At 34.4% G+C, this 23728-nt stretch overlaps 2 protein-coding genes across 3 annotated transcripts in view; both read right to left on the bottom strand.

Moving 5' to 3' along the window:
* Nucleotides 1-1374: 1374 nt before the first annotated feature.
* Nucleotides 1375-7506, bottom strand: LOC106711974 (delta-like protein 1). 2 transcript variants are annotated; one of them, XM_014504410.2, is made up of 6 exons: nucleotides 7293-7506; nucleotides 3578-3716; nucleotides 3164-3322; nucleotides 2672-2863; nucleotides 2013-2204; nucleotides 1375-1827 (listed from the first exon to the last, which is right to left on the bottom strand). In XM_014504410.2, the coding sequence occupies exons 1-6, from the start codon at nucleotides 7377-7379 to the stop codon at nucleotides 1571-1573; spliced, it is 1026 nt and encodes a 341-aa protein (XP_014359896.1). In that variant the 5' UTR covers nucleotides 7380-7506; the 3' UTR covers nucleotides 1375-1570. The 2 variants fall into 2 exon arrangements, with proteins under 2 accessions (XP_014359896.1, XP_014359895.1); XM_014504409.2 differs by having other exon boundaries at nucleotides 3578-3731.
* A 5522-nt stretch (nucleotides 7507-13028) lies between these two features.
* LOC106711967 (alpha-(1,6)-fucosyltransferase) overlaps nucleotides 13029-23728 on the bottom strand; it is a 30686-nt gene continuing 19986 nt past the window's right edge. The window contains exons 4-13 of the mRNA XM_045680819.1: nucleotides 22318-22527; nucleotides 21620-21785; nucleotides 19432-19618; nucleotides 18826-18925; nucleotides 18214-18351; nucleotides 16834-16987; nucleotides 16153-16326; nucleotides 15393-15554; nucleotides 13915-13989; nucleotides 13029-13397 (exon numbers count right to left, since the gene is read on the bottom strand). Coding sequence (XP_045536775.1) covers nucleotides 13290-13397; nucleotides 13915-13989; nucleotides 15393-15554; nucleotides 16153-16326; nucleotides 16834-16987; nucleotides 18214-18351; nucleotides 18826-18925; nucleotides 19432-19618; nucleotides 21620-21785; nucleotides 22318-22527 — 1474 coding nt within the window. The 3' untranslated portion in view covers nucleotides 13029-13289. The remainder of the gene's footprint in view (nucleotides 13398-13914; nucleotides 13990-15392; nucleotides 15555-16152; nucleotides 16327-16833; nucleotides 16988-18213; nucleotides 18352-18825; nucleotides 18926-19431; nucleotides 19619-21619; nucleotides 21786-22317; nucleotides 22528-23728) is intronic.

A 23728-nucleotide genomic window follows, 5' to 3' on the forward strand; every position in this document is an offset into this window, starting at 1 on the left:
AACTATCTCCTGCGACTCCGTCCGCACGGAATTAAAAAAGAACATAATAATTAGCCTATTTGTTCTTCCATACTATGATCTACATCTATGAGAAATTTCATCGAGATCCTGTTAGCCGTTCTGAAGATACCTTCAAACAATCATCCATCCATCTAAACATTCATATTTATAATGTTAGTAAGATTTTATTATAAAACATCCATACAAAGAATGTAAAATTTACAAGCATATTAAAAATCCAAACTTAGTTACACACACAAGTATTTGGAGTCCACGTTTTAAAAATAATTTAAATGTTTTAACAAACTATGAGTGGAAATTATACATTTTTTACTACCACTGACAACTATGTCGGTGGCTTTGAATAAAAATGAGACGGAAAAAAACAGAAATCGACTTTAAATGCCTAAACGGAGAGTTACTTAGCCGCATTAGCTGAGTCAGAAGGTGACTTTTTAATAGACCAGTTGGGATCGGCAACGCCTTTAGTAAAACTAGGCAAAGTTAATACATATGTATAGTTTGCATTTACGGAGTACGATGTTGAAGATTGACTTCCATAGAATGGAACACATGTTAGTATTTGTACTGCTTATCGTTGGTTTCTAAGACCAAAATCTATGTATAAAACATATCCTCGTCATCTATATATATAAAAGAAAGTCGTGTTAGTTACTATATTTATAACTTAAGAACGGCTGAATCGATTTGAAAATTGGTGGGCAGGTAGCTTAGAACCAGGAAACGGACATAGGATAATTTTTACCCCGTTTTCTATTTTTTATTCCGCGCGGACGGAGTCGCGGGTAAAAGCTAGTCTTTGATAAAACAGATATTTCTGTCTCAAAAACTCACAATTATATAAAAAAAAAACATCATCGCTCGTAACTTAAACATGAAGGCATAAATATTGAATTAAATTGTCACAGTTATTATTATTATGCCTTTTTTATTAAATAAAAATATTTTAATACGTAATTTAAGTCAAGGGTTACTATTTTTAAAAATATATACGCAAAAATAAAATTAAAACCCAAAAACTTATTAAACTTTATTAAAAATTCATCAAACCTCAAATCAAATTAACAATCTATATTATATCTAGCGAAAAATAAATAAAAGCAGCTCACAAACATACAGACAAACAAAACAATAAATAAATTAAGACATTTCATATCACTTTCAAATACGTACACACGTCAAAAAAAGTTTGCGATCATTAAAAAAGTTGATTTATTTTTAAAATGTATCTTTATCCAGTAGATTTCTTTTTTGAAATTAAAAAAAACATGCTTTATTTATTAAAAAAATATTTTAAAAAAATGTTTTACTTTATAAAGATACATTTTAACTATTAACTTTTACTTCTGACGCATGAATTTACAAACTCTATAGTTCACATAACCGTGAAATTCTACTGTCTTTACACTTATATTAAAACGTATTCTTGTCTCTATCATCTTCAAAGAGATTGGTAGAAATGAAAATAGTATTTTATACAAAATTTTCGACAGTAGAAGCCCACATTATGATAGTTTCTATGAGTTCTTTAAAGATTTTCTATATATTCTTATTCAGTCTCATTATCAAGATTATCAGGTTCTTTAGTTGATACTTCTATTTCTATTGGAGTGACTTCATCAATATCGCTTCCTTCTGTGCTGTTCTCTGCTGCCGGTGTGGTCATGTTAGCCGGTAAGTTCTCACAGAACTTGCCACTGACTCCTGACGGACAGTTGCATCTGAAGTTACCATCGTTTGCCTCCAATGATTGACATTTTCCACCATTCTTGCATGTGTCAGGATTCTTCTCGCAGTAATTTAGTTCTGCAAAAGGTCATACGTAAAATAATTGAACCTAAGTGACATCTCAAATGGTTTCTACGAAGCCAACAAATGAAAAATGGACATTCGCAACGCCAGAGGAATCGCAGATGCGTTGCCGGCCTTTAAGGAAGGAATGCGCTCTTTTCTTGAAGGTCCCTAAGTCGTAACTGTTAGCTCTGTCTTACCTTCATCACACAGCATGCCTCCCCAACCCTCCTTGCAGATACATTCCCAGGGGCGGTTGCAGGTGCCGTGCACACAGCCGGGGTAGGGGTGGCATTGCGCGCAGTTCTTGCCCGTCCAGCCCACCTTGCAGCGGCACTCGCCCGGCCGTCGGCAGTAGCCGCGTTCCCCATGGCAACCAGGCGCGCAGATCGCTGCAAACATTGCAATAGTATAATAATAAATTTAATAATGATCAATCTCTTTGTCTATGTCACTCACCTTCCTTCTAAAGTGCCCGTAGTACGGTAATATAGTTTCCATAATCTCAAAACGTAAGCATTGCTAATTTAACATTGAATTACTTAAATCAAATTCTGATTCAATTGTAAAAGTAATGAAGCATTCAGTTTAGTACTCCTGTTGCCGAACACTTCACCTAAAGCTCTTATTATGTAACGTACGAGTATGTGTATTATGCGCACGTGTCAATCGTGGCATATTGATTGGCACTAAAACTAAAATGGAAAGAATAGAAAGCGACAATCTATTACATGATGGGTTACGTGAACGAAAGTGCAACTATTATTAATGGCATAAAATTTTTAATCAAACCAAACAATTAAATCTTGGCTGAGGAATCCGGTATTTGATAGTAACACAACCTGTGTCGTGTACTAACCTGTCTGACACAGTAGGCCAGTGTATCCGGGCAGGCACTTGCACTCTAAAGGCTTGTCGCAGTAGCCGTGCTGGCAGCCAGGCAGCGGCTGGCAGGCGCGACAGGTAGGTCCCGACCATCCCAGCCGACAGCGACACTCGCCCGGTGCCTCGCAGTAGCCGCGCGTTGCGTGACAGTCAGAACGACAAATTGCTGCAACAACAGACAAACGTATAATAACATGTAAAACAAAACTTCTGTTACAATCTCTATCTGTGTGAACACAAACATAGTAAGTATTTCAAAGAGAGAGAGGAGAAGAGTACGAATCAAATTATACACTTTACAATATTGGTTAAACCGCTGAGGGTATAGGACGTGATAATAGACTGGACAACAGTAAAAAAATAACTTTATCTCGTCTTCCCTAGAAGGAAGTCATCATAATCCTGTGGAAAAATTGATGCTTGGTATATCTCTAAATAATTATACTTTACATTCTATTATACTTACGTTCAGTACAGAATATCCCGTCCCAGCCGGGGCGACACTGGCACTCGAAGGAGACGTTGCAGTAACCATGCTGGCAACCCGGCATAGGGATGCACTTGTTGCAGCGCTCGCCGTAGAAGCCCATTTTGCAGCGACACTCACCCGGACGGTTGCAATAACCTGGACAATTAGCACAGTTCACATTACAACACGTTACTTTCAAGCTGTGATAGAGTCCCACGGCAGCAGCAACTGAAGTACGATTGGTTCATTTATAAAGAGTAATATAGTACGAGGTCTAACATCAATAACAACAAAATTCTCGCCTTTGATCAGAATGTATTTTTTACTGTCAATTCAGAAATTATTAGGGCTGCTGGAAAATCAGGTCTAATTTCTTTTTCAATACTTTTTACTATAAAAAAATTTACTGACCTTGTAAAGGATCACATCCCTTCTTACAGATGGGTACGTCGCAGAGATCCCCCTGCCAGCCGGGTAGGCACTTGGGCTCGCCGTTGTCATCGCATACGTAGTGGCTGTGTTCGCTCTGCACAGCGGGCAACTCGCACGCCTGACGGAATGGCTTCTGAGATAACGAGATCATTGTCACAGGTGCATCGTGCAGTGAGTGGGTGAAGCCTTTAGCAGATTTAGCTGTGTTAGTGCTAGATCATGAATGTGATTTATGTACTCCGATTAGTACTCCGAGTATTCCGATTAGTGTAAAAGTTAGCATTTCATTATTTTAAATTATATCAACCAGATTGATCACGATTGGACCTGGTCTGGTTAAATTCACATGTGTGAAGTCTCTTCACTTCAAAAGAAGAATAACTGAAAGCACTGAAAAGAGACTTCACAGATGTGACTTCAAACGATAAACTAACTAGAAGGACGAAGAGACCCGAAGTAGGCCTCTGAGAATAAAGTCCCCAATTTTCTCGATTTTCTTATGTGGTCTAAATTAGTTTTAATATCCAGCTGATAAAACATAACGGAGCTTAGATGACCTGACCTAGCTCGAACGAGACAACTTTCATACAAACAAACACCGCCAATGCGGACCCGCGCTCCAGCGCCCCTTGAAGGAGCAACCCGGTAACAAGCGACCTCGCTCCGCTAACGATCGATTAAAAATTAGGAGTGAATGTACGAAACGGAAACATTTGAATGAACGAGTTTGATATAAGTTTATTATTATCAACTTTTATATTTTGCGTTTGTAAAGACTGACAAGGATATCAGACCCGGTTAAACGTCAAACTAAATTATAATAGCACACTAGCGCCCTCCTTTCAATGTCAAAATAGTATAACAAGGTCCTTTTCGTAATGCCGTGTTTTGTTCTTTTATGCCATGGATGTTTACATATTTTCTTACAGAACTCACCGCGATAGCAGCGCCTCTCTCACAAGAAATGATACCTTTGTTTGACTATAACTTTAAAATGTTTAACTACAATAATCAATGCCGAAATATACAATAGTATATTTTTCTTTTTTTCTCTTATCTCTCATTCTCTCTGATAAAACAGAGACAACATTATATTTTTGTTACAGTAGTTTCAACATTAGACTGAGAACCTAACATTCACTAAATGCTAAACTGTTTTTAATGCAGTATTTCATAAAATGACATTTTGCTTATTATTAATCAATTCAGATAATGCCATCATTAGAGTTAGAGAGTTGTTCACCTTATCCACTTTCAATTATACGCAAAACATTATAGATACGAGAAAAAGATGGTAAGGGGATAGCGCTAACGGCATTTAGTGTTTATACCAATCTTATCTGATCCTGTCCCCATAAACAACTATAATCCCAGAGGAACAGGGTTGCCATCTCTTCGGGTTTGACTCGAATTGGCGAATTTATGTTTTTTTTCAACTTCCGCCAAGAAGTCAAAGGTTGACAATTGGTCAATTGTTATTTTTATTTCTTTTGAATCTACGTTTTTTGAATGTTGTCAGGAACAACTGATCCACTAACGTCATAAAAGGTGAAGTAATTCTCTTTTGATTAAAGCCCTGATTAGTTTTGTTCACACAGATCTAATTTGTTAAATAAAATAACCAACTTTAAGTGAAATAAAAAGGCCATTGGTACAACTTGATTTGAATTTCAAAGTAATCGACAAAACACTAATTATTCATGATTTACCTTATATAGCATTTTAACATAAATGTTGAGCACAGGTTAAAAAAAGAAGACAGATTATGCGCGCGCAACGCTGCGCCTTACCTTTGCCACATTTAAGGCATCTTAGGAACGTAACAACTTCCAGTAGCGACTACTTACGACTTGCTTAACTAAACCAATTAAATGACTTAGTTTAGTTTAAATAATGACTCAATAGCATAGTGAGTTTACTTGGTTGTAACGATATAATTAATAGATTCGATTCTCAGTAACGTCAAATAAAATAATTTAATAAAGTTTAACTTATTAAAAAAGACAGAGCTAATTATTCGTTTTCTATGTCTACTATAATAATACTTTTATAAAGTAGTAATTCTAGTAGTCAAAATACTTAGAAAGTACCCTTTGTTCCTAATTTTAGTAGATGTAATCGTAATAGTCTTACTATTATTATAAATGCAAATGTTTAGATATATAGGTATATAGGCACAGATGTAGAACATAGTCTGGAAGAACACATATTCTACTAATTAAGTTCTCGTAATAAGTCAGAGTCGCGGGCGACAGTCAGCCCTAAATAATTATGTCTGTCTCTCGTCTGTGTGAATCTCCGATCTTGTCATATCTGAGACTCATAATGGTTTCCACCGTCGAAAGATTATACTTCTTACCTATCTTGTTTCTGCTTCATCAAAGACAATTATCTCTTGAATAACAAAAGACGGCAGTAGAACGATAGAAAGTAAACAAAAGACACTAGTTTTAACAAAGAATAATAGAATGGAAAGTCATGACTCGACAAACTTTAATCAAATATTGACCTATTGCATATTGACCTAGCATATCTAATATATATCTTTGACCCGGAATGTTTTTTTGTCTTTTCCTCCAGGACGGCGGCGCGATGACTCACACCAGCCACTTTCTAATATCAACGAGAAAGCAGCAGAAAGTATGCTGCGAGGAAAACCAAGGAGAAAACATTGCGACGTGCTAAGATAAAACCAACTACGATTTATGACGCATCTCATTTATTTTATGGTAATACTTTTAGCTTAATGGATTTAATTAGACATTCGTAATAACAAAAATACTATTAGAATTAGTGTTTGATATGAAAGATGACGTATGTAAAGATTATATACCTTTTTTATCCACTCAAATATCGTCTTATTCAATAAGGCTAAAATAATGTAATATGTATTATAAATCGATGAATTTTTCCTTTAATATGATTTTTTTTCTTATTAATAGATTTTCCAAGTAATTTGTATATTTTAAACAACACAAACAGAAAAATATCTACTTTATACAAGACTTTTACTTAAATTAAAAAAATCTTAACAGAGACTTAATACAACGTACAATCTTTAAATTGTCAAATCTTCACAGAAATAAAAATTAGCAGCCATATTTAAAGTTAATCACAATTTTTGTCATGCAAATTTTGTTATAATAATCATAAGATTATGAAAAGGTAATATTTGCTTCAAAATGAAGATGATTTTAACTTAAATCGTTATGTTTACTCTATGTCTAGTGTTTCTTTTATAACCCAAAGAAAATAATTTTTTCAATTGCTCCATCTAGTTTCTATTACAGTTTAGGATAAAACTAATTTTAAAATTTCCTTCTAACAAAACAGTTTCGAAAATGATTTACTAGTTTTGTTACGAATTTAATAAATCACATTTACCGTTGGTTTTTAAAACCAAAGTCTCTGTATAAAATATATCATAGACCCTAATGCATTATCTTTGACAAAACAAACATAACAATTATGTTTTAAACGAAGGTTTTGATATCAAAACCCACGATTAGAACCTTATTTTTAAAATAATGATCATTATTGCACAAATTAGATTATATTTTGTAAATCATTAACAGATAAATCATTAAATTTGTTAGTTTTATTTTTTTAAGAATTATCAAAACACGACAAACAAACAAAGCTAAATTAAAGCGAAAGCAAAATGCATGATTACAAAAATCATCAAAAATCTTACCTGTTTTTTCCATTTAGGTAAATATTTTGCTGGAACAACGATCGGTATAACGCAACAGAGAACAAATAATATAATTAAATATTTCATCTTCAATCCATTTAATATCAAGGTAAAGAGCAAAGTGAATAAGATTTGCAATAACGGATGATCTCGTTAACGGTGAATGCAATGATGCGCGCGCGCCGGCTCGCCCGGTACTGTTATGTTGTGTTATTGAACTTGACTTTAGAGAGGCTACTTTCCCCGGAATCACTTTACACTAGGCCACTAAACGAGCGGAGTGAAAGTTACATTATTTTGTGTGATGAAACGATAACGTTAAATAAATATAAACGAACAGTGATATATGTATTTTTTTAATAATTTACTTAAATTAATCTGCATATTAAAATTTAAAATTCGTTTTAATCTTTACTTAAAATTTAAAGAGGAAAAATTTGTTTGTTCGCATTAAATAGGCTCCGAAAGTACTGAACCGATTTGAAATATTTCACTGTTGAGAAGCTACGCTATCCCAGGTTGAGAAATGCTATATTTATTACTAGATTTTTTAATTCCACGCGGAAGAAGTCGTGGGCAACTGCTATTCCAATATGCACTCATCTATCGGTAAAAAAGTTAATTTTATAATAGTAAAATCTTATAAATCCAAAAGTTCGGATGTATGTATGGTTGTTATCACCTAACTGCAAAATGGCTTAACGGATGAGTGAAATTTGGAACATAAATTGCTATCAATTTGAAATAACAGATAGACCATTTACTCGGTTTTATTCATCTACGCGGACGAAATAAAGACAGCTAGTTTTATATAAATATACCGTCGACTTCGTGGCCCAACGCCATCTAGACTGTACAGACGACCTAACCAATCACAGATCTGTAGGCAAAAACAAATTCCATTGCAATATCAAGTTAACGACATTCGAAATATTAAAGAAATGTTAATCAAAAACTTTCCAGTCTACCTGTAAACCTAAATACCGTACCGGCAGGAGAACGATAAAATATTAGCGTGAAAGGACTTTAATAATATTTCTCATAGCATTCGTGAAAACGATTAATTTATCGTGGGTTTTTGAGACCAAAAATTCCGTTTAAAACATATCTCGTCTCTGTTTCGTCAAAGATAATGACAGGTTTGTTTTATACAAAGATTTTAGTCTCAGAAACAGACGGTAAAAGATTCTCTTAGTGGAGTTTTTTTGTAAATGAAACGACTCAAGTGTAGTTGGTGATATTTTAGATACAAGTTTTTTTTATTTATATATATATCAAAAGATGGCAAACGAACATACGAACAAAATTGAATTCACCGAAAGAACAAAGCGACCACTGCCCATAGACATCCGCAATTGTAGATACGTTACCTAACTTAGTTATCTTGATACTAGTCGACTAATGATCGACTACTAGCTTTACTAAATTGTTGTAAAAAAAAATTACTGTGAAATTTAAATCCTACTAATCTTACTAATATTATAAATGCGAATATTTGGATGGATGGTTTGTTTGAAGATATCTCCAGAATAGTTTAATGGATCTTGATGAAATTTGTCACAGATGTAGAACATAGTCTGGAAGAATACATAGACTACTTATTAAGTTTTTTTTTTTAATTCCGTGCGGAAAGTCGCGGGTAACAGCTAGTATATAATAAAAGACAAAACAGTTTTAACTATTTAATTTATATAATTAATATTAAATTATATTAATAACCCTTTTATATACAATGTAACTTATATATACATTATTTAGGTCCTTGATGCAGTATTTTTATATTAAAAAGCCGCATATAAAAGCTTTACATTTAATGCAATGTGCCAAATACATAAAAAAAAATTGATTAAAAATTATTTAGGTCACAATGCAATGATTAATTTCATAATAACCAAAAAAAAAATTATATCAAAAGGTGACAAACGAGGAAACAGTCACCTAAATTCGCCAAAATAGCGAAGCGAGCGTTACCCATAGACATCCTCAAATGCAGATGTCTACCTTTAATCAACAGACAAATTGACGCCCAGAAAGAGGATATTTCTCCTTCCTATGCGTCCCTACTTCCCGTCCTTTCCTAATAGGAAGCTTGGAAGGGAAAGAGGACTAAAATTAGGCCTCCAGTATGTAAAATATATACCATATTGCCGTCTCTATCACTCTCTTTGAAAACTTAAGAGATCTAATATATAAAATTCTCGTGTCACAGTTTTCGTTCTCGTACTCCTCCGAAACGTCTTGACCGATTCTCATGAAATTTTGTGTGCATATTCAGTAGCTCTGAGAATCGGCCAACATCTATTTTTCATAACCCCCCTCCCCCCATTTTTTAACTGCGCGCGGACGGAGTCGCGGGCGACAGCTAGTAACAATATAATAATTTAACAACATTTCGAATTAAAAAAATAACTTAGTTATAATATTTAATTAAATTTCTTGTATTAAGTTAGAAGTTGGCTACCGTGACACTTGTTATATACTTGTCTCTGTTTTTCCAAAGAGGATGAAAGGGATAGCAATATCTAAACCAAGTTTGTTCCAAGTAATCTCCGAAACCGCTGAACCGATTTGGTCGAAACTTTTACTGGAAGATAGCTTACGTATGCGAGAGTAACTTAGTATATTTTATTTTTAACTAGCTTTTACCCGCGACTCCGTCCGCGCGGAATAAAAAAAACTGCACACAAGATAAAAAAGTTCCTATGTCCGTCTCCTAGTTCTAAGTTACCTCCCCATCAATTTTCAGCTAAATCAGTTCGACCGATCTTGAGTTATAAATAGTGTAACTAACACGACTTTCTTTTATATATATATACTAGCTTTTACCCGCGACTCCGTCCGCGCGGAATAAAAAATAGAAAACGGGGTAAAAATTATCCTATGTCCGTCTCCTAGTTCTAAGCTACCTGCCCACCAATTTTCAGTCAAATCGATTCAGCCGTTCTTGAGTTATAAATAGTGTAACTAACACGACTTTCTTTTATATATATAGACTTTTAAATATTTAATATGTTAATACAAGTGTCATGGCAGATGAAACACTGTTTTTTTTATAATAAAGTAAGAAATTGTGAACACACTTTATATATTTAATATTATAAATATTAAAATTAATAATCCTAAAATAATCTAAATAAGTTATTAATAAACAACATTAAATTATTTTCTACTTCGCTCAAAGCACTTTTTTTTTAAACATTGCAGTTATTTTGAGCAAGCTTACTTATAAAAGTTTACACCAAAAAAATCTTTAAAAACGGATAAATACAAATATGGCAATATTAATTCATCAACTCAATAAAGGGTCAATTCCACTGAATATATTTATTTGACAATTACAAAAATTTAAAAATTAACCATTTTTCACTAGTGGAAACGGTTATCAAAAAAATTTTAGGTTTGAAATTAACGTCCTTGACTATATTTTTAACCAACTGGAAATATGCCGTACTCAACTAGTGTCACCTTTTTGACCCTTTCATTAAAATGAAATCTCTTAACCGTAGATTTCTGAGACCGAAATCTCCATTTAAAACATATACATCATCTTTTTTATCAAAGATGGGTGACGATATGTTTTATACAGAGATATTGGTCTTAGAAACCTAAGATAAAAGGTTCAAATACTTTCTTTACTTGGGTTTTATGAACTCATAACCATTTAATATCAGGTGAATTTGTTCGACTGTGTATATTGTATTATTAAAAAAAACCAAAAGCTTTAGAAAAGTTGTATACAAGTTAATTAACTATCATAACTCTATGTAAATAAATAATAAAAATATGATAAAGTAAATAAGACATAAATAAAGTTAAAAAGCCTAATAATTCTAATGTAATCTCATAGACCTAATAATATTTCAGATAACACATTAAAAAAATTATAATAAATCTCTCTTGATTTTGAATATATTAGGTCCTTACATATGAAATTGGCGTTTTTCGTACTGGCCACTTTAATCACGAATTTCTCCTCTTTGGTAAGGAATTTCAAATTCAAATTTGTACAGCTATAGACTCATGTATTTGTGGTTCGATGACCGTCATTCATTTGTTTTTTTTCATCTGTTTTTTTCTGTTTGCGTCACTCATTTTACAAAATGGAAAACTTAAAATATCGCATTATTTACGAGTACGAGTTCCGCCGTGGCACTAGTGCTGCGGAAACGACTCGAAGGGTGAATGATGTGTATGGCGGTCGTGTTGCAAAAGAAAACACAGTTCGTTTTTGGTTTCAACGTTTTCTTTCTGGAAATTTCGATCTGCAGAACAAGCCCCGTGGATGGGCTGAGACTCAAGTTGATAATGAAGAGTTGAAGGCTATTGTGGAAGCGGATCCATCGCAAACCACGTCCGAGTTAGCTGCAGGCTGCGATGTTAGTGATAAAACTGTTTTAATTGACTTGAAGCAAATTGGGAAGATTAAAAAGCTTGAAAGGTGGGCACCTCACGAATTGACTGAAGCAAACCGGCAAACGCGCGTCGACTGTTGCGTTACATTACTGAACCGGCACAATAATGAAGGTATTTTAAACCGAATCATTACCTGTGATGAAAAATGGGTTCTTTACGATAATCGGAAGCGCTCAGCGCAATGGTTGGATCCTGGCCAGCCAGCCAAATCCTGCCCCAAGCGAAAATTAACCCCAAAAAGTTACTTGTAAGCGTTTGGTGGACTAGTGCCGGTATTGTTCATTACAGTTTTCTCAAATCTGGCCAGACTATTACGGCTGATGTCTATTGTCAGCAATTGCAAACCATGATGGAAAAGCTAGCGGCTAAACAACCTAGGCTGGTCAATCACTCCACGCCACTGCTGCTTCACGACAACGCTAGACCACACACTGCGCAACAGACGGCTACTAAATTAGAAGAGCTTCAATTGGAAAGTCTAAGACATCCTGCGTACTCCCCGGACCTTGCTCCAACAGATTACCATTTTTTTCGAAATTTGGATAACTTCTTGCAAGGGAAAAAATTCAACTCCGATGGGGCAGTCCAAGTCGCCTTCAAAGATTTTATTGATTCCCCTCCGACTGGTTTTTTTTAGTAAAGGGATCAATTAACTACCTATGAGATGGCAAAAGTGCATAGAAAATAATGGTTCATACTTTGATTAATTAAATATATTATATTAAAAAATATTCGACTTTTTGTTCCTCCCATACAAAACGCCAATTTCATATGTAAGGACCTAATATTTTATAAATTGCTAAAAAAAAAATCATGTCAATTTTTCGAATAAAAATATAGTATATAAATTAAAAAAAAATAAATTTAAATAATTTAATTCCGAGATTACGTTGCGATATCAGATCTTGAAAAGAAATTCATTTTAAATACATATTTTAGAAAATTTCCGAAATTTAATTGATTTGATTTTATCTTTGACGTTTTAATTTTTTAATCTGTCAAAATCTCGTTTCATAAAAAATAGTCTTTGACACACTGAGAAAATATGAGTTCGGAATTCAAACGTATCTTCCGTCTCTCTCACACTCGTGAACACTCCGTTTGCCTCACTTTCAATAAAATGTCGTCTAGACTACAAATAAAATGGAATGCTAAATAAATATTAAGAATTAAACACATTCATTTAAATTTTTAGCCTTAAAAACGTTGAAATTTTAAATGCAACTAAATAAATTTAGCATTTGACGTTTAACCTTTGAAAAAAAAAGCTATCGTAATTAGTTATGGTTTATAGTTATTTTAGACATCTCCTACATTTTACTGATTTTTTTTATAATAATTAATGTGTTCATACATTTTTCTTAGTAAATACTCGCGAGAATCCAACTCGATATTACCAATATCAACTTTAACACTCACAGATAAAGCACACATTCGAATAAACCATACAAATAACAGAGAATGGAATGGAGTTAACAAGAATAAGTTAGCACAATATTGAACTTTGTACAGTTCTAACATAAGGTCCATTTTCTTTTGTCAACGAAATTATTTTGGTTTAAAGCCCATTTGAGTTTTGTTACATTATAATCCTTTTTGTCGTGTATCACTGTACAAAGGCACTTGTTTGTATTCCGGAAACGGGTACAATACCAGATGATCTGCTGTCTTATACCATGGGATTAAACCATTCTGAAAAAAATAAAAACTAAATTGTCCACTCTATAGTTTTTAGTGATCTTCACCTTTATACTTAAAACATTTCATGGCCGATAAATAAAAAAAAATTGTTCCTAAAAAGCCGTAATATATCTTACTAATATTATAAATGCTAAAGTTTAAATGGATGGATGGATGGATGTTTGTTTGAAGGTATCTCTGGAACGGCTCAACGGAACTTGATAAAATTTGGCACAGATGTAGAACATAGAAAGAAAGACCACATAGGCTACTTATTAATTACTAGCTTTTACACGCGACTCCGTCCGCGCGGAATAAAAAATAGAAAACGGGGTAAAATTATCCTATGTCCGTTTCCTGGTTCTAAGCTACATGCCCACCAATTTTCAGTCAAATCGATTCAGCCGTTTTTGAGTTATAAATAGTGTAACTAACACGACTTTCTTTTATATATATAGATAATTTTTTAATTCCGCGAATACAGAGTCGCGGGCAAAACCTAGTATTTTTAAATAAATAAAACACTTACCAAATTAGTTCTCTTATTAGTACCTCGGCCGAAACCATTCCAATGGTTACCAGCCACGCCTATCAAGTCTCCCACCTACAAGCAAACAAACAGACCTAAATTATAAAATAGCTATTAGCTAAAAAATTAAAATTAGCTAAATTTATATAAGAGTCAATAACAGCGGAGGAATTGTTTAGCATTGCATTAGACCAGTGATTGTCAAACTTATTTTCTTTCACCACCCCCTTTGAAAATCAATTATATTTCAGAGCCTCCTAATTTTTATTCAGCCCTAAAACTTAAAAACCTCAATTTCATTACTTTAATTAATTTCAATGCCCCCCATTTTTGGGCCTCTTATCGCCCCCTCCTAGGTTTCAAACGTCCCCAAGGGGGCGTTATCGCCCACTTTGAGAAACACTGCATTAAACAGACATAAATTTTTCAAGTGGCGGCCAACCTTCAAGAAGAGGCACTGGAAGAAGAACATAAAATTCCATCCATGACACCTATTTCTAGTTATTTTTTTTATAAAGTATCAAGATGACTTAATCTTACTAATATTATAAATGCGAATGTTTAGATGGATGGATGTTTGAAAGAATCTCCAAATCGACACAACGTATCTCAATGAAATTTGGCATAGACATAGAGCATGCTCTATATGTTTAATATGTTTTTCCAGACCATGGTCTGGAGAAACATATTAGCTATTAAGTTTTTTTAAACCCTCGCGAATGAAGTCGCGGACAACAGCTAGTATTCTTTAGTTTTTTTGTTCATCGTTAATTCGATTTTGAATTTATTTCAGTAATAAAGAAATTGTGAAGTAAAAGTTAGCGCAATATGAGAGATAATGTGCATAACAAGAATATCGAAGACCACAAAGATAAAAGACCAAAGAAAATATGGATGGATTGTATAAAAGAGGTTATACATAAGGGATTGAATTCAGATATAACTGCTGATAGAGATGTAAGAGTAAGAGTATACCAAGGGCAGAAAGAGATGATTTTGGGTTTAAATTTGAAGGAGTTATTGTTACACTAGCATTTGATGAGAATATGCGGAGAGATGATGGGCATATCGACGCTGGAAAACGTAAACGCTGTAACCCCGAAAGTATGAACTTTACAGGAGAGCCAAAAAATGATAACTCGTGAGCTGATACGCCTACAAGTATGCGGTATTTAGCAATGTTGTGTAGTTTGTGCTAACCTATAATAAAATCATTATCGTTTGATAATGGTTGAAATTATTAACGTGTGAAAAACATATTCGCCATTTCAAGGGTTACAGCGTTTATGCTTTCCAGCGTCGATATAAACAAGAAAGTCGAATACCATAAAGATAAAAGACCAAAGAAAATATGAATGACTTGTATCAAAGACACAAGAGGTAAGAGTAGTTATTCCAAGGACAGAAAGAGATGATTTCAGATCTAAATTTGAAGGAGTTATTAATTATAACACTAGAATTAGATACTTTGGACGTACCTTGAAGGATATTTCATCCTTAGCATTAGCGGTGTGTGGCATTAGAGCTACACGGTCATGTGCATTCTGTCCACCAAAGTAATAAATGTCATCCAGTGAGAAGAAACTGTTAGACGCGTCTACTCTATTCGTCTGCATTATCTCGTACGCCACACGACCAACCTGAAAAAAATCATTCATTCAATGATTAGTGAATCCCTAAGTGTAAAATTAAATCAAGAAATGTACATTAAGGAACTTTTTAAGTTACGACAGTTAGTACGAGAAGTCATTTAAACAGTAGGTAAGTCAGCAACGACATCAGTTGCAGAAATTGTCCTCGCTCAGTGAAATACCACGACTTTACAGAAGACAGGCGGAAAGTGGAAGTAATTCCAACTACAGTCTGATGAGTGTGGTGCAGGAGAACTAATTTTAGTCCTCTTTCCCTTCCCACCCCTTTACTTATAAAGAAAGGATGGGAAGGGGAGGTGGATTTGATGGAGGAGGAGATGCATAGGAAGGTTAAAAATTCTCTTTTTGTGCGTCTCTTCCTTCGTCGATTAAGGGTAGGCATCTTTAATTGAGGATGTCTATGGGCAGCGTTCGCTTCGCCATTTCGGCGAATTCATGTGGCCGCTTGCTCGTTTGCCACCTTAGTGCAACTAGGAGATTCCCATCGCACCGAGATGAGGTCAAACAAAGGTATAGTTGATTTAACTTAAAATCTATACTAAGGGAGTCACTTAGTGATCAATAAACAGAATAGTAGTAGTAATACCTGGCTACTGAATGTACAGACAATGTAATCACAGCTAGATAGCATGTGTAAGTCTACCAGTAGACCGGCCAGAGACAGAGGAGTGTAGCGGCGATGTGTTGCTGCAGTCTTCGCTATTGAAGCATCGCCAATAAACTCGTATTCTGGATACTTCTTGCGAGCGTCTTCCAGCACCTGGAATGTTTGACCGACATTAGTTAGTCCGAATGGCAAACTGTTTATTAAGAAATAAATCATATTTTCATATAAAATATTGTATAATTTTACTGTCTTGAGGCACATTTAAAAGTTACTTAGACAATCACTTAGTCTACCAACTCTGAGTACCATAGAGTTTAGAACAACTTACATACGGTGAAAATATTTACTCTTTATATTGGAATAAGATAGACAAATTAACAGGTGATAGAAATTTATAGAATCCTCCTTCCCATCCTTTCCTAATAGGGAGTGGATTTGGCGGAAGAGGGGTCAACTTCTCCGTTGATTAAAGGCAGGCAACGTATCTGCATTTGCGGATGTCTATGGGCAACGGTCACCTCGCTATTTCGGCGAAATCAGGTGGCATTTTGCTCGTTTGCCACATTTTGATATATATAAAAAAGAGAGTACACTTTTCCAACACGACGTAGGGAAAAAGGGGTACGTTGTTGATTATAATTATAAATAATATATACTTACATTAGCATCGTCAGAAGCGAGATAGACCCTCCTTTTATCTACAGGGTGAGTGAGCTCCAGCTGGTCGTAGTAATCTTTGACATGGGTCATGTACTCATGGATATGATGGAAAGCGGCTTCAGTACCAACTTTATCCGTACGCCGGATATGTACCCTGGATTTTAAAGAAAATTATTTAAAAAAAAAATAAAAGTTAATTTTTCTGGTAAAAAAAAACATCCTGTATAGAGCTATAAAATATGTTTTATGCTTTGATTTTTTTTTGATACCTTCTAACAATCACCCACCCATCCATCCATACATCCATCCATCCGTCCTTCCATCCACCCATCCATCTATCCATCCATAAATCTATCTATCCATACACCTATCCATCCATTTATCCACCCATCTATATGAAAGAGTAATTGTATGAAAGTTGTAAAGAGCAAAATCGATCATTTCTTACTAATATTATAAATGCGAATGTTTGGATAGATGGATGGATGGATGGATATTTTTTTAAAGGTATCAACAGAACGACTCATCGGATCTTGATGAAATTTGTCACAAATGTAGAACATAGTTTGGAAGAACACATAGACTACTTTTAATGTTTTTTGTAATCCGCGCGTACGGAGTCGCGATCGACAGCTAGTAATATATAAAAACTATATAAAATTTTAATGAAATTTAACTACACCAGTTAACTTTATATCGTACTTAGTTTCATACAACAATAGTTAAACAATCATAAACACGAACGCATTACTTTTATCGCTCATTTTAATTATTCCTTATAAAGCACAAAAACGCCGACTGATATAAAACCTTTAAATATTTATAGCTTTCTAAATAACTAGCTGTTACCCGTGACTCTGTACGTGCGGCTTAAAAAAAAACTTAAGTAGCCTATATGTTCTTCCAGACTATGTTCTACATCTGTGCCAAATTTCATCAAGATCCGATGAGCTGTTCTAAAGATACCTTCAAACAAACATCCATCCATCCTAAACATTCGCATTTATTATATTAGGGAGATTGTAAGTTATAATATGATTAGTGAGAGCATCAGTGGCTCAGGGGTTAAAGCACTTGACTTGCAATGTGCAGGTCCTAAGTTCGAATCCCGATATATACCCAATATGTTTTTCTTTTGATATACATATGTACATTTATCCGTCATTCTTACTGTGAAAGAAAACATGATGCTGCACATATCTGAGAAGAAATTCAATGATATGTGTGAAGTCAACCCGCACTTGGTCAGCATTGACTATGTCCTAGTCACACCTAACTTGGAGACGTATAGGGAGCTGGATGATGAAGATTGTCATAGTTTAAAATAATATTCAAATTGTAAACTATGTCGTCATATAATTTTTTTATAGTACTACTTACCCCACAATTGGCGATTTAAAGTTCATATTGGCGATGGTCTCATTAATTGCCTTCTGCATGTTGGTGCGCGGCTTGAGGATGTACTTCAACATCTGTCCTATCCACCATGAGGCTGGATCGCCATTGAACCTGACTATCCTAACAACGACAGACAGTTCAATTTAAAATTTATTTTTATTTAAACTACGGATCCCCAAACTATTTTGAACAAGTGACCCCCTATTCCAAAATGAACTGTTACCTCAGACCCCCACATGGACAAATTACCTAATTTTAAGATAAATTATTATTATTTTTCATTCTAACTTAGGTCAATAGAAAAAGACAGAGTGAGAATTAGCAATGCTTTAAGTTCTATATTGACTCCTAAGGGGTTGTTCAACCCCTTAGGGAATCCCTGATTTAAACAGTTAAAACAGTATATCAAAAAGATTAATTATAAATCAAGAATAAAAGGCTTTAATATTTCATTTATAATTTTCTAGCAGCACTTAAAAATTTAAAAGTAAGCTTTCTTTTTTTTTGCTTTTTCTATACAAAGTTAATACTTTAAATTTATTTATTATTCAATTTAAAAACAAGTAATATAAAATTAAACAAACCTATGCATACCTATGTGCTAGATCCTTTGGTATAGCGAGCGGCAGGAACTTTGGCTTCTGAGATATGGAGTCTATGAACGGAAGGGACACAACTTTCGCATCGTAGCTTACTGAAAAACAAATTCAATTTATTATTAACTTTATGGAAATCTTACTAATATTATAAATGCGAATGCTTGGATGGACGGATAGATGAATGGGTGGATAAATTGATGGATGGATGTATGGATGGGTGAGTAATTGTTAGAAGGTATCTGCACAACGGATCTACCGATCTCTATGAAATTTGGCATGAATGTAGAATACATAGGCTACTAATTCAGTTTTTTACTAATGCCGCGCGGACGGAGTCGCAGTCGACAGCTAGTAATATGATAATTGTAATATATAAATGAACAAAAAATAAAGGTCAATAATAAGGAATAAATAGTCTATCTTATTTTTTAACTTTACCAAATAATATATAATTCCAGAATGTCATTAACAATTCATCTGAATAATCTATAAAATTATAAAAACCATCACCTCGTTACATCTTAACACATTAAAAATATAAAGTGTGTTACAATTGCAGAGAGAAACGCTATTGAAAAAAAAACTTTTAGACATAACTCACCTGGCCATGGCATAACTTTATCATCGTACGCAGTAGTACAGCTATCTGAGATAGGATGGAACACATAATCCCAGCCTTTACTATTATATCTCCAACCCTTGGAGTTCAGAATTAGAGTCCTTTCGGTTGCATATGCAAATATCAAACAGTACACTATATGATGCAACTGACAACCGAAACCACAACCCTGGAATAAATAAATAATTATAAAAAAAAAATTTCAGGTTTACATACCTAGTTAGTAACATGTTTTATATCTGTGTTAGTACTTAAATTTATGTATTTTAAGGGGCAGAGAACATTAATCACAACATTAAACTCCAATCACAATGTGTCAACCTTGCGGTGGCAAGACATCATCCTTACAAATATAGAAAATGCAATCTCATGAAACTGCCCAATTAAATTTAACTGGCAAGTCAGTGGCAGTGATAGTGTTAAATAGAAATTCTTAAAGAGGTTTTTTTGACTACATATTTCCGCTCTATTGTTACCTTCTGTAACCAAAATTGGAACAGTAATGTGTCAGTCTAAGTTCCTTGGATTGTCGTAACACATCAAATTCTTTACCGACAAGAGGAAATAGAATAAAATTGGTACAAATAACTAACGAGTATAACAATAAAAGTGCAAGTCACGACAAATCACCGAGCCATTTACTGTTCATTTCACCCTAATCCCTACCACAAAAGAACAGAGTAACAATTTTCTAGTACTATCGTATACAAAACTATGTCAATGACTACTGACTTTAAATAGACTGTGGATTAAACCTTTTTTATAGAAGCGAGCATATCCAGAGCTTATTAAGTTTAATTAGGGATAAGTCTGTCGTCAAAATGAAAAATTATAACTGCTGCGTATAAATTTAATTATTTTGTAAGATAGAACTCATAATCGTATCGTATGTGAGCGAAAGAGATAGCTTCTTGGGGTAAACTTATTTTCTTGGGGTGAGACTTATATTGACTTTTTTTTTTCAATTATATTTAGTATTATTTAGAACGTCTTCGAATTTATTCTGTAAAATTATATGTCTGTGAATAAATAAATAAATATTATATAAAGTATGAGAGCTATCTGGTATATAAATTAAGAAAAAACTAAATAAAAACGAAATTAAATTTATAGTCACTTCATATGTCGTTACTTGCTTACCAAATACTAGTTCATTCACCCTACCATGATGTTTACCATCAAAAAATTCACACCTAACCAAACAAATCTGACGGTAATTTGTGTGACAGGTGACGAAACATGTCATCGACCCGTCTGCGATCTGCATCTAGCCTACACAATAAAATACTGTAGAATAAATTTGGCAAAAAAACTTCACTAAGACCAATATTAAATCATAAAAAATATACATCTATATATATAAAAGAAAGTCGTGTTAGTTACACTATTTATAACTCAAGAACGGCTGAATCGATTTGACTGAAAATTGGTGGGCAGGCAGCTTAGAACCAGGAAACGGACATAGGATAATTTTTATCTTGTGTGCATTTTTTTATTCCGCGCGAACGGAGTCGCGGGTAAAAGCTAGTTTATGATAAAACGAAAAAAAATTACAGTTTCAGCCATTTGCACTTAGTAACAATACTTAATCAAGGACAAACACTTAGCAACACTCATAAACTAACAATGTAAGGAGAGTTTCATTCCTCCTTTGTATGTGAGAAATGGTACTAAAAGAACATTTAAAACAATTACCAACTATTTACGATCGAACATTAATATTAACACGTGTGTAAACTGTATTATAACGTTTAAAAACGTAGTTGTCTTAAGTATGAGAGATCAGTTAACGTTCGCCACACACGAACCACAGTTTGCTGTTGCCAATAAACATGCAACCGACCGTAAATCGACCGCACCGTGTATGGATAAGTTCAAAATTTCGTCTCTAAAATTTTCATCCTGTCTTTTCTCTAACGAAAGATAGGCACAGTATGTAATAATCTTCCACATACAGTAAAACCTGGATAACCAAGAAACCTTTATAAGCGAGAGTCAGACAAACGACTAAGAGAGAAGTTCAGAAAAAAAATAACTCAGTCTCTTGGACTTTCACTTATCCACATTGCACTGTATTTCTTTCTTCCTTCTTACACATATGCACTTTCACATAATACATCTCTACTTTCTTCGGTCTTCCTTTACCTTTGTAGCTAACATTAGTTCCTACCTTATTCAAGTTGCAAATGACCTTCCTCGCCTCCCTACAGTCGACAGGGTTCTGCAAATGCTTCAGTCTTCTCTGCACCAGCTCGCTCACATTCGCCGCTTCTGTTTCCCGCCACTCCTTGTACCCGTCTAATTCTGGAAGCTTCTGCTGATCCGATAATAACGACCTAACAATATACAGAAGTTACTATTATTATGAAAATTAAAAAAAACATATAGAAGTGACTTTAATTATTGGAGTAACAAAATATAAATTATTTACGATTGAAAAAAAAAAATAAAAAAACTAAACTGTTCACTTCAACACGTAAAAATACTAGCACTGAAAGTATTTTACGAGATATACCTTCATATATCATCATCATCATCATCATCATCAGCTCACTATACGTCCCCACTGAGGGGCTCGGAGCCTACCCCAAGTTTTGGGGTGACTAGGCCATAGTCAACCACGCTGGCCCAGTGCGGGTTGGTTGACTTCACACATATCTTTGAATTTCTTCTCAGATATGTGCAGGTTGCATCACGATGTTTTCCTTCACCGTAAGAACACGTCGGATAAATGTACATATGTAAATCGAGACTCGAAAAACACATTGGTACATGGCGGGATTCGAACCCAGGACCTGCAGATTGCAAGTCAAGTGCTTAACCCCTGAGCCACCAACGCTCTACCTTCATATATAACCAAAAATATACCTTTTCCTATCAGCTACTTGGTTGAGAATCGCTTGCAATGCATCCACCTTGACCTCATTTGCTATAAGTTTTCCGATCTCATGGCTGATGTAGTACCATATCTCTTTTGTGTTGGAATATATACGTCTTCTAAGATTCTCATACTCTTCACTCGGGCCCTGGGCTGATTCAAATAGCGACGGGTCCAGGTCTTTGAGGTTACCATTTAACCTAGAACGAAACATCATGTCAACCTTTGACAATAGAGAAACGGACTCTGCAAACCTCCGTTGTATACAATTCTGCCAATTTTCGGAAGGAGTTGAGGTAAAGTAAAAATGCCAATCACACATGTCATTTAGAAGTCAAAGAGTTAACTCAAAGTTCACATAAAATTTGTGAAGACAGAGAAATACATTAATTGTTGGACAGTACATAAACAGTCTAATCTAAGAATCTAATTGAATAGACAGTATAATATCTAACATGGACTTAACTTCCATAAAACATATTCGATAGTATTTACAAAGTTGTGTTATAGATATACATCAGTAATTAAATTATCCTTAACTGGGAATCTCAATAGGTACCCATAGTTATCGAACGACTGTGCTTTAAAGTAAGTACTTTTTACTACGGGTAAAAAAAATACTTTTAAGCACTTAATTAAGTCCTTAAAAGTATTTTTTATCATACAAAGTTAACAGTAATCTATACAAATATAATAAAGCGTAAACACAAACTTCTTCATAACACAGGATCATAGCAATCACAGCATATTTCTCATTAATTATTTTTGTAATAAAAAGCCCTATACTACAACAAGCTATATATATCTTCACGCCATTAAACTTACGCAGTAAGTAAATTGAAAAAAAAAAAACGTTATTCGAAAAAGGGACAAAAATTGCAAGCCAATAGCAGCAAAGATAGATGGTTGTAGTGATGCAACGGATGTCTGTTTCCGTTTCCGCAAGTGCGGAAGTTCCGCACCCTTTTCAACATCCGTTTCTGTTTCTGTTTCCGCAACTTTTATAACGGAGATAAAACGGAACTTTACGACACCTGAGAGATCCAAATGCGCGGCGCGAGACGCGCAGTCCGTGCGCGGCCTTTCGGCACTTGTCGCATTTGTTTGTTTACGTACTTTTTCGTGAAATTAAGCGCGTAATATTTTCTGCTGCTGTTTAAAACAATCAGCTTCTCTTGCTGGAGTTGACTGTCTAGTTGTTGTCCATATAAAATTTGACAACTGGCAAAATGTGACTATTTCATACTTACGAGTTATTAAATGTGCTTTTGAATAAGTGATAACCATGCAATATATCATCATCATTATTATCATCAGCTCACTATACATCCCCACTGAGGGGCTCGGAGTCACCCCAAATTTGGGGTGATAGCCATAGTCAACTACACAGGCCCAGAGCGG

Source organism: Papilio machaon, chromosome 14 (genome assembly GCF_912999745.1).
Source record: "Papilio machaon chromosome 14, ilPapMach1.1, whole genome shotgun sequence".
Lineage (NCBI taxonomy): Eukaryota > Metazoa > Arthropoda > Insecta > Lepidoptera > Papilionidae > Papilio > Papilio machaon.

Coding starts and splice junctions, on each gene's coding strand:
- LOC106711974 (XM_014504409.2), bottom strand. CDS start 7,379: ATGAAATATTTAATTATATTATTTGTTCTCTGTTGCGTTATACCGATC. Junction 2,864..3,163: donor CGGGATATTCTGTACTGAAC/GTAAGTATAATA, acceptor CTGTTGTTGCAG/CAATTTGTCGTTCTGACTGT. Junction 1,828..2,012: donor AGGCATGCTGTGTGATGAAG/GTAAGACAGAGC, acceptor GACCTTTTGCAG/AACTAAATTACTGCGAGAAG.